General features: G+C 37.6%; 1 protein-coding gene across 2 annotated transcripts in view; it reads right to left on the bottom strand.

Annotated features, from left to right (window-relative positions):
* Positions 1-12,284, bottom strand: part of LOC111858243 (voltage-gated potassium channel KCNC1-like) — a 59,339-nt gene that overhangs the window by 13,160 nt on the left and 33,895 nt on the right. Inside the window, exons 4-5 of one of the 2 annotated variants that reach the window (XM_023839836.2) lie at positions 7,702-7,881; positions 5,716-5,836 (exon numbers count right to left, since the gene is read on the bottom strand). In XM_023839836.2, coding sequence (XP_023695604.1) covers positions 5,727-5,836; positions 7,702-7,881 — 290 coding nt within the window. In that variant the 3' untranslated portion in view covers positions 5,716-5,726. The remainder of the gene's footprint in view (positions 1-5,715; positions 5,837-7,701; positions 7,882-12,284) is intronic. The other variant, XM_023839835.2, reaches the window with a different exon arrangement.

The raw sequence follows: 12,284 nt of genomic DNA, 5'->3' as shown, positions 1-12,284 counted from the left end.
TGTGACACAATGTTAATTAAGCTCTGCTGCTAAAGCATTAGAACTGTGACACAGGAGCTTCGAAAGATGAATCTGTCATGGGGAGAAGCACAACATGCTGCAAAGGACCGCATGCGATGGAGTGAGCTCACTGAAGCCTTATGTCCCACAAGGGATGAAGAGGGTTGAGTTGAGCTAAAGTATTACATTAATTAGGAAATAAACATGGCATTGGCATGAATATGTATATGAAATATAGATAACCAAAAGGGTCAAGCTCGAAAGACATAATGCAATGAAGCCATTTCAGCCATATCTCCGTATTGAGTCATGAATAATTTTTATACAGATGATTATTCTTCCTGATTCTTGCTAATAAAATAATGTTTAAACACAAGAACAAATTTATATTGCAGTTGAGGGAAGACCCAGTGGCACTGAGCACCTCAGAAGCTAGGCACTGCCATTCCAATTACAACCATTTAATTATTATCTTAAGGCGCATGTTAATGTGTTCAGAAACCCATTTTCCCATTTAAAGGCACCATCATACCACCCAAGAGTATAAAAAGCTGAATCCACCATTTTGCTAATGAATTATAGGAACACACTTCAAAGTAAAACCCTCCTAGAATAAAAAGGTTAATGCAATCTAACAGTCCAAGTAAATCTGGGTAGTTAAAACAGAAAAAATGAGTTGTGACATATAGAGCATTGATCAAACTAAAGCTTTCCTCCTGCAGGTAAAACATATTCAAGACTATAATTAAAGCCTATTTGTGACTACAATGGCGATTTCCTTTAATATGTTGAAACAAGTCATTGTAATACACATTTAGGAACTTGCTATGGAATGACAGACGTATTGCAAGCAATACAGCTTCCCTATTCATAAAGATAAGGCCTGTTCAGTGTATAAAGTAGACATGATCCCACTGGTTCCTCTTCGTTGGTTCTTTCTCTTCTAGTATTGGAGGTTTGTAATTATGGACATGCCTTTATTTATTTGAACAACAAAACAATGTCTATGTGTTAAAACTTTATGGAGTATTTAATACAGGAACAAAAACTTCTGAGAACTGAGAAGGAAACATAGTGTGCAAAATGGAAATGAAACTTGCCTTTAAATTTTAAAGGAAATGGGTTAGTTTCAATGGCAAAAATGTGTGAGTGAAGTTGTTCTCTCTGTACTTATCCTCATAGAAAAGGAATACCTACCTTTCATCAAATTTTTGTTACAATATGAGGACTGTACACGGAGCCTATGAATGGAATGGAAATGCATATTAATATAATAACAGGCAAAAATAAGGGCAGAATGAAAATGAGTATTAATGTTGGACACATAATGTTAGAGAATTATTCCTTTACTACACAAAAAAATGAAATAACATTTAAAAGTTTACACATAAGGTATAGGTATTACTTTTGTGGGAGACTCTACATTTAACAGGTAATACCCACTCTAATGTAGGTAATACCTACATTTTGCAGGCTGATACCCACACTAAGCTGCTGCATCATACATTACATATTTCTGTTGTTGCTAATTCCTCCTGACAGCATTCCTGAGTTCAGTGGTTTTCTGCACTTCAGTTTCTCTGACTAGTAATAGATGTCAGACTTTAGGAAATCTAAATTACTTTTTGGTATTCAAAACTACAATGCTCACAGAAAGTCTAGGGACACTTGCTAAATTCAGTAAGAATATTGCAAATGTATTGATTTTATAACAAAAATCATTACTTCATTAATTTCATTACAAAAAATATATATCACATTAGAAAGAACTGGAAGTCTTAAAGTAACATTAATTTCTGCCATTAATTGTTCTAAAAGCAATAACATAAAACATGAAACATTTGTGTTTAGTATCCCTTTGGGAGCCAATTACTACAACTTCAATTAACAGTAAGATGTCAAGAACAAAACTGAATGAGTCAGTCAAAAAATTGACACCTAATAAAAAGAAAATATCTGCACAGAAGATATGTGCAAATACATTAAACATTGCTTGTCAATGGATGTTTGTTATTAAACCAGTAAATCTGCAACATTTTTACAGAATTAAGCAAGCTACCCAAGACTTTCTGGGAGCACTGTTTTGGGGCAGGTTAGATTTCTAGTATATATCTTTACAGTATCTATGTATTCATTTGTATCTTTGCATGATACAGACTCATATGAATGCATTGAATACATTGAATATATATGGCTCATATGAAATTAAAAGTCCTTTTAATTTTAATAATACTAATGTATCAAGTGTATTTTTTCAAAATACACTAAAAGTTAAAAAGCAGGGTTAAACATGGTAAAATCCATTGCTGGAATGCTTTCTCATAAATACAAGTCGCCTGAAAGCTCTGCATGAGTGACATGAAATGTACATTTTCACACAGCTGAAGTACAGGTCTAAAATGCCCTTAAATCATTTGATGCAGAAATTCCTCAGCTCAAAATGTTCTGGGGAGAAATGTTAATTGGCCTGAGTTAGAAAGGGATGTATAGCTTTTAACATCAAACTAACTGAGCGGAATGCTTTGTAGGAAATGCTTATAAACACCAGGGTTCACTGGCATTTCAAGGAATTATATTTCAACAATTTATATGAATTACAAATCAATGCCATGGTTACATTATGGCATCGTCTTATTTATTTCTTTATTTTTACTTTTTTATCCTACAAATGCCCAGAATGCTGGCATCCGGTGTTTTCTGGGAAAGAGTGGATAAAAAAGAGAAAAAATGGGTAAACAGGGTAGAATTATATGAGAACTGAGAAATGCTTTTTTGTGGGAGAGGTTGAAGAGGAAAGTAAAAACACTGGGGAATATAAAGCAGCTGACAGCTTCATACACAGGTGGGAACAACACTTAGATGGGGTGAGAAAGTAAAAAGAACAGGTACAAGGAAGCAGTGGGAACATAGAACATATTCTGATGGCATCAGGCATATTTGAGAGAGAGAGAGAGAGAGAGAGCAAACCAGAACACATATAGATCACAGTAGAAAATATATAGTAATACATATCCAACAATAAACTGATACACAATTCTATGACCTCTTGACCTGTGTTAACTGACACATTTTGTGTAACATCAGCGGAGGTCAAAGAGCCAGAGTCAAATAAAAAGTGACTCAACTGGCATACCAACAAACACCATCCATCCATCCATTTTCTCTACCCACTTGTGCTCTTCAGGGTCTGCAGCCCATTCCAGAATCTACGGGCACAAGGCAGGGAATAACCCAGGATGGGGCACCAACTCATTGCAGGGCGCATATACACATCATTCACACCCACAGGCAATTTGGCAACTACAATTATCCTCAGCATGTTTTTTCGGCTGAGGAGGGAAACCAGAGAACCTGGAGGAAACCCCACGATGAAACAGAGAGAACATGCAAACTCCACAAACGTAGAGCCAGGGCAGAAACTCAACCCAGGTCCCACAAGCGTGAAGCAACGATGCTAATCACTGCATCACCACACCACCCTCAAATCAACACATATTATTAAAAAAACAATAGCGACATTGAATAATTAAGAAAGGTGAGAAAGTTCCGCTTTAAAACTAAAAGCTGAAAAGACTGCCATGTCAACAAGACCTTTCGTACACGTGCCATTTTCACTGCAGTCTTAAGATTCAAGATGTCATTTTATGTATTTTTATATAAGCGATTAAAGTTAGCAACTTGGGAAAAAGGTTTCTAGTTAGTATCAGTTAATAATATACAGAAATATCAGCACAGGTTGCTGCTGGAGATCAGGAAGATTTCCACTGGAGTCAATATGTGAGAGGATCAGCTACTGCCGTTACACTTCTAGTCATCAAAAGACTGAAGTTTAGAATAGAGCCCAGTGTTAACCTGTGGCTGGATTTGGAAGTGTATCTTACTTTATTTTACTAATGCAGGAGACGGCTTGTGGGACACAGTTTGGGGGGATCGTCATGGACGCACCCAAAAAGCTTCAGCTTCTGACTTGAGGTCTGCCAACACCAATCACTCACCTCCAAGCTGCAGAGTCAGCCCATCAGAGTCGTCTGCAAGTCGGTGTTTTAGTCAGAGTCAGGAAGTGATTCAGTTGCCAAGGGTGCCTTGGACAATTGCTTAAATGTTCATTTAGCACTATGGCAATGGAGCACCTGCTGCTCAGCTGGATGCTTTATTTACAATACAGACTACAGCACACAATGAAAGGCTCCGTAAATAATAATTCACAAAGGCACCACCCATGCAAGCCACCTCTCAGGCAGCTGCCTGCTTGGTCTTTCATTTAGCTCCGGAGCTTTAAGTCACATTTAGCAGCCCCGCCATAACGTGAGCAGCAGGGGGCGCCATACTGCCAGCCTCCTGGCCGCACTTCAGCAGCACTGATAAACATGCCTGGGGAGCTGGATGCAGACCCTATGGTGCACAGTGCTGCGGATAAACCACACGGAGGACTGACAGCAACAGCAGTGTGCTTTCAGGGAGATCTTTCATTATGAAGTACTATTCTAGGGACCTTGGCATTGTAGGCTAATTTATTTAAGAAAAAAAAAAAAAACAAGCTGCATCAAGATCAGTGACTTTTAACCCTGGGAAAGATAACAAATTCGTTTAAGCTGGAAAAAACATATCGCCCCATTTAAATGAAAGGATTGTACAAAACAACCATTTGATATAAGTCCAAAACCTGTTTTAGTCATCCAACAAGTAGGCAAATGTCACTTCCTGTATGAAATACTGGAATTCACAATTGAAACACGCAGTCACAGCAAATAAGAAAGGGGATGTTACTTTACCAGTGCAAATGTCACTGAAGAGGGAGAACAACAAAAAATAAACACAGGGCAGGATAAATAATAAAAGGCACAAACTGAATAAGGAAATGGGGATACAGTGTCCTTTGCGACAATAGCCAGCACACAAACGTGTGATATGACACAACGTGAGAAGGAAGACAAGAAGACAAAGCACATGGGAGAAGATAAGACCCAGTGGTAGTAGTGTGGATAAGTCAACAGCCCCACGACATTCAACTGGACAGCACAGACACTCTTCAGATCTGCACAGCAGGGTGTCATACGCAAAGCGTTCCTGTATTGTTTAATTCTAGCCGTGATCCATATCCACATTTAATAATCAATACTGTATATACAATATCATGGGTCCAAATAACAGAAATCTGGTTGTAAAAAGATTGTTGAAATTGTTTATAGTTTAAAAACATTCTTTTATTCTGAAACCAGGAAAGGCTTCTGCTCTGGGTTATTACTAATCTGTCATCAGGCTGCAAGATTCCATGCAGTAATACTGTTGTTTCAGCTATTTCTATAAAAATAAATATTTGGATATCTCAAAAGGCAGCAGAGGTAGAACATAGAGAAAGTTGGAGGACTTAAATAAGCTGTGTAATCAGTGTAGGTTGGTAGGATTATTTGTCATTCCAATTAAACCCATTAAACTCAAAAAAATCTGTTCAGTAATTCACATACACATACTCACACATATTCCGTTATGATTTAATAGGCAAAATAAACATGCACTTTTAATTATTGTTGGTCATTTTATTTCATAAGGATTGTGTTTATTTGTTGTGAAATTGGTCTCATATGTTCAGTGTACAACCCATAGTAAATATGAATACAGAAAGCATCAAGCACAAATGATTATGATGCATTAAAAATGTATATCTCATGTCTTAGAATGTAGGTAAACGAGAGTCAAGTGTTATTGTGTTTTTACCTTTATAACTATCATTTGGTCCAGCGTGAGGCTGACTTAGCATTGAGGTCCTGTGGTAATGGAGGATCCTCCAGCTCGAACCATTCCTCACCCACAGGATGGCCAGGGTCACGACCAGCGACTGAGGATTTATTGGGGGGAGCGTTGGGGTTGGAAGAGGGAATTGGGTTTGTTTTTGGAAAGTACCAGGTGTGGCGGTAGTGGTGGGTGAGAGAAGGTGAGATAACAGGGAGGGAGGTAAAAAAAAAAAAAAGAGGTACAAAGAAGCAAACGATGGGGTGTGACCATCCAATAAAGTCAGAGAGACACATATTGGGTAGGCAGGCAGGGATGAGGAAACAGTGATGATGAAGAAGCAAGTGATGGTAGGGGAACAAAAGTAGAAGAGAAAGGTGAGCAATAAAGGAATGTATAAATACATGCCAGAGAGATATCTATCTATCTATCTATCTATCTATCATTTATAAAATTCTGACCAATTTTCAACAGAATGTTTCACTCTGGGGGCAATCTAAGTGAGTGTAATGCCTTCTCTTTTTGGGATTTTAAATCTGGGTCTAGTGATAATTCAAATTACTAAAAAATTGGCAGCATTAATATGATTATCATTGTTGTTGTTAACATTTTTTTAGCATATTATTAGTACTTACACTCTTTATACATTATTAGATAATAGTAAAAAGAATAATGATGCAGTCACATAATATTATTCTCACTTTTGCAGTATGCATTGACTTTTTACTTTTTTTCTACACAAATGTTGCATATAAATGCATTCTATTTTCTAAGAAATACAGAACTACTGTACATACAGTATTGTATAAAACATGGCCCAGGAACTAACTTGGCCTTGCTCTTAATAATTTGCTCATGGAAAAGCTGATTATCTTTTATGACGTGCATAGACCCAGGCAAACTTGTGACAGGTTCAGAGATGGCCACCTTTAATGACTGTGGAATTAAATACAAAAGGAATATTATCAAAAATCTTAGCCAGAAGAATCTTCAGTGTTTGCTGGATTGAGCTGGTCCTTTGACAACACTGCAAACTTTTAAATCACATTTCCTTATGAGGTGTTATCCACTCCTGGACATTTTCTGGACATTGTCAAGCCATAATGAATTATTAACTTATTAATTAATGGACAAGCAAGAACCACATATATTAGATTCTAAATGGATTTTATTCAGCTGTCCCAATCAGTACAATCTGTTATATACAAAATACATGGGAATAATGGAAATACTGACATACTGAGGAGCTACTATCAAAATGAGTGACATAGAAAAAATATGGATGGAATTTGGAGCAATGGAATGGCAAAGGGGAAGAGATGCCTGTTTATGTGCATCTTTTTAAAAGCCTATCCAATGGGCAGTGCTGGAATAGTTACTTTTAAAATGTAATAGGTGGCAGATTACTAGTTATCCTGTTAAAAATGTAATATGCAATGTAACTATTTTGATATTTTGTTATCAAAGCAACCTAACTTATTACATTTGAGTACATTTTGATTACTTTTCTAACAAATGCTTTAAGCTGGGCAGTAAAGCTGAAAAGTCCCAAGTATTTGCTGGCTCACGTTGTCTGGAAATATGCCCAAAAAGCATTTCTCTATGGCAAAAAGATGTAAAGCAACAAAATGAATGTTATATTATATATATATAATCAAAAAGAATATATTCAGATGTAACCCCTTTTGATGAAAAGCTAATTTAGTTACATATTTTTTCTCAGTAACTGTAATAAGTTACAGTTCTATTTATTCTTGCAATTTAATTACGTAACGCTGTTACATGTAACTAGTTACTGCCCAATGGGCCATGTTTCTGCATCACCGTAATCATGTGTGTCTGTAAACAAATGTGGGTGTTTATTAGTGGTGTAAGGGCATCGTGGACACAACCTGCTTGTATGTTGCGATGCTACGCACCGCATGTGTGGCACGAGCATGCACACAGCTGGGTTAGGGCCCACAATCCTACCTTTCCTCATGTTTCCATCGGTGGCTCGGGACTCCCCACTGCTGAGGAGGAAGCAGGCACGGTCATGCGGGCAGCGTTCGCGGTCGGCCCCGCCCCCTACTGGGCTGTCCTCCTGCGCATTGTTTGGGCATTCTTTATTAGCCTGGGCTGCGTTGGCAGCATCTCCATTCTGTTTGGAGTCTTGGTGAGAGAGAAGCGGTTGGGACACACGATGGATACACAGATAGATGGAGGATGAGAGAAGAGGAAGCAGGGGAAACGATTAGTACGTCATAAGAGGTCAAGAAGGGGAAGGCACAGAGAGAAAGTGCACTGGAGTCATCAGCGGTGCCAGCCAAAGCCCATGTGGAGCCCTAGGAGCACCACTGGGGTCCCCCCCCCTCCCCCCCAGCTAAGTTGGTGCCCCTAAGGGAGATGGTGCCCTAGTAGACTCACATAGAGGGTTGACCAGCACTGACACTTTGAGAGTAAATAGGAGTCAGTCTATTATAAAGAATACTGCTGTACTTTTTTGGCAACAATAGTAAGTTACAGTCACTGATACACATAGGAAGGTCTAATATTGGGTAAGTCTAAGTTTTTTTCCCCCAGATGCTTCCTTATAATTTGGGATAGTGTTTAATTTCCCTGCATAAAAATAACATAAGAGTAAGATGTGTCTCTGTGAGACTTTGAAACTATAATGAACCCATATATCCATTCCAGGTGTAGAGCTCACTGTCATTTACCAAATGTGAGCTGGAGATTGTGACCTTCTTCAGCCAACTGAGGGGAATTATGTTATAAGATGGCCTGAGTTCAGCACTTAGTGATGGCACAAGGCAGGTGGTCACGCAGTAGAAACCCCGAGGTTTGGCTGAGGTGGGCAGGGGTCCACTAACCTGCTAATTATCAAAGCTAACTGATCACCGGAAGGAGAAAGTACACGCTAAATGGTTACACTTTAGAAGTTTGCTAAGCTGTTCATGGCCAGAGACCTACTGTTGCCTTTTCATCCATCATAAATACAGTGTTTCCAAACTGATCAGAGATGGAGAAGACGTCAACAATCTGTCACACAGGTAGTTTGTAGCTGTAGTTTTCATTCATTTACAACATTGCTCACCAAATTATTATTACTGTTTCAAATCCACAAAGAATATTTATTTATTTATTTATTTATGCAATGTATGTATTTATTTGACAGTAAGAAAATAGCAGGAGGTGGTATTTATATTACAACAGATTTTTATTCCCCCAGTGTCAAATTTTGATGACAGGGAAATTCTTCCAGTATTATTTTAGTAACAGCTTGTGATGAACAACTATAAAAACTTTACTTCTGAAAAGCATATTTCACATTGATTGCATGAACATATTTTCATAAAAGGTTGCATTCCAAGTTATGTGTTTAAAAACTGATCAGTGCAATTCAGTAACAATGTCTGTGGAAGCAGAAAAATGTTTTGACTAAACAAGCAACTAAAATAGCAAAAACATTGTGAAAACCTCACGGCCTCTTACACTTGCTACAATAAATCTAAAGCTAAAAATAGTTAAAAGACTGTTGATTGGATAAGTAGATCTGTCATCTCTAATTGAATAAATGGTTACTTAAAATGGACCCATAGAAGCAATTTTCGTCACTACATCATAAACATCCGGCTCCGCATATAACTTGCTGACACTTCGACAGCAGTAAAACAAATGAATAATATTTTCCAGATTGATAAATCTTGTTTCCAGGTGAATAATGTTGAATAGTCCTAATATTGGATACCTAGTGGTAAGTATACCATTTAACAGACTTAATGCAAGCTAACTAGAAGCATTGACTTCAGCGCTAAAGTGAAGACTTTAATTGTTGTATATGCTTTAATCACTATAGTGCCAAAAAACTCACAACTCGCATCTGCCATCACAGGCTAGTTCGGGCTAGACTGTGAGATCATGGTTTGTCTCAGGGAAGAGATGGATCACCAGCAGGCCCAAGAGGCCTCAGATCATATGGAGAAGACTTTTCCAGTCTGGGTTGCTAGGGACACCCTGTTGCTATAGCAGGGCCTGCTCCCAGGAGTGTTCTCATCTAACATGTCAGCTGTACTAGTCACCTTAGCATGGTCAAGGCCTCCACTCCAACCTATCCTCATCAGCCTATTGGCTGCTCTGCAGGGACCGGCCCTCTTGGAGCCAATGAGCATCTTTCTCCTTCAGGACACAATACAACTGACAAGGACCACTTTGTGAAAGAGATGTTTACATATATAGTTTATATTTATGTTTAAAATAATAATTTCACATTTGCATAGTAAAGTGTTGAGTACCTTTTACATCGTAAGTATAATACAATTTATCATAAATAAAGTGCATGTCATTTAAAATCATTCTACACTGCATGGTTAAACTGCATGTTTGAAGTAAAGTACTAAAAAGTGCAGACTCTTCTGATGTAATCTACTGGCTTGGCTTGGTTCCAAGCTGGAGACAAGTTGAGACCCGAATAAAATGTTTAGCCCACTTTTCCCAGAATACCCAGCTGAAGGAAACTTCACCAACTGGTGATATATGATATGATGTCCCAGAATCTCCTAATCCATCTATTCATGCACCTTCCACTCCTATTTCCAGTAGAGGGGCTCAGGGGCACCTGACGTCTAGCCCAGGCAGTGTGGGGCATAAGACTAGACAGGATGCCAGTCCTCCGCAGGAAGAATTTCATAATGCATTCACAAAAAAGTAGACTATTTTTATCTGCTCTAATAGGGGTCAAATGAAGACAATTATTTTGAGGTCATTACCTAATTTCATCTAGCAATGTAAGACAACAGCGACATTCACACCAACAATCTTTGAAATACCTACGTCGTGTGTGTGCGTGAGTGTGTGTGTGTGGGTTTCTTTTATATTGTGGGGACATTTTTCCAGTCTCCACAAGGGTAACCTCAATTTTATAAAATTACATGAATGTAATCAAAAATGAAATAGCCAAATGTCTAGTATTTTGTTTGGTTGTTTACGGTTACATTTTACGCCTGGGTAAGGAGGGTTTAATGGAGAGTCCCCACAAAGATATGACAATATATTTAACAATGTGCTTGCATGTGTTTTTGTGCGTCTGTTAATCCACAAAGTTAATCATAAAGCTCGTTAAATTAAAATTAATGTGTGCAAAGAACCATTTTTTGTGATCAAATTAAGAAATTTACACCAGACAACACTGCCCTAACAGGCAAAACACAGTGACTATGCTAACACCCGTGTGTGTAGTAACTAGCTAAATGACAGTGTATTCAAAATCAAGCATAACCAAACTAAGATATTTTGTCACAAGATAAAACAGAGCCCAAGAGACCCCTTTTGATAAAATAAGCAGTTACTGTTTTGCCTCTGCATGGCAGAATGTACCAAATGTGTGAAATATGAATTAAAAGCTGTCATCCTTGCCAGCCACATTGTTAGGTAGCAATCAAACTCAACAATAGTCTTGCTAAAGCTCTTGAGGAAAAACTGAGCCCCTCACAATGCTGTTGATTGAAGCTTTTGAAGCTAGCTATAAACAAAATGGATCCATTGCTCTTTCCTCATCACCCATTGGAGTTGACTTCTGAAAAAAAAATATATTCAGGATTTTATTAGTATTTAACTTTTTTGAACTGAAGATTTGTTGTCATGTATTTTCAAAGTTAATTCAACCAATCTATCAATCAAACAATGTTTTATTTGTCACATACACAATTAAACCCAGTACAACGTGTAGTGAAATGCCTGGTTGCCTAACTCCAAGACTGTGATAACAGGAGACATAAGTATGGAGACAAATCATTAAAAAATAAACATTAAACAATAATCATAAATAATCAGAGCATGTTTTTTTTCTATTCAACTGGGAAAAGTTTAATATGAATAGCAATTTTAAATCATCTCTTGCATTACACCCAATGAAGATTATTTAAATACACTTCATGTCTGAATTGGAAGCCAGATATAACAGAACCGAAGCAATTGCCTAACAAGTTAGCTACTACAGAAAAGCGCTGATATATCTTAACAATTACCCAACAATTTCATATATATTTTTAACTTGCAAAATAATTACAATAAAATGGAAGCTATTTAACAATTAAGTGTTTTAACAATATACCCAGACACTGTTATTCATGTTGACATATTATTTTTAATTGATGTATCATTCTAATTGATGAGGTACTTTCATGCCCTGTAAGAAGATGTGTCTGATACGGATAAAAATCAGGAGTGGTCACAAAGCAAAACATTTTTGTTGGTGTGAGCAGATATCAGCAGTTAGAGATCTCATGAGGCTTAACTGCAGACAGGCCAAATCCCCTGGAAGACTCAGGAGTCAGAAAGGAATGCCAGCTCCCAGACACCTTGAAATAAGTGACACCCTTAAAGATCACAGAGCCAATGGGAGAGTCCTAATTGGCCTAAACTTCTCTTCTCTTCTACTTCAATTTTGTCATGTTAGGTTGTCTCAATCACTGGTTCTTTCTTTATACCAGTAATAATTTGTACATAGTTAAACCAGTTTTTGGTATAGCTTTACAACATGCTATTTTAAATTTTTTTAATCGATTGTAGAGGGC

The sequence above is a fragment of the Paramormyrops kingsleyae genome, chromosome 5, assembly GCF_048594095.1.
Source record: "Paramormyrops kingsleyae isolate MSU_618 chromosome 5, PKINGS_0.4, whole genome shotgun sequence".
Classification (NCBI taxonomy): Eukaryota; Metazoa; Chordata; class Actinopteri; order Osteoglossiformes; family Mormyridae; genus Paramormyrops; species Paramormyrops kingsleyae.
This window is presented reverse-complemented; position numbering and strand designations above follow the sequence as displayed.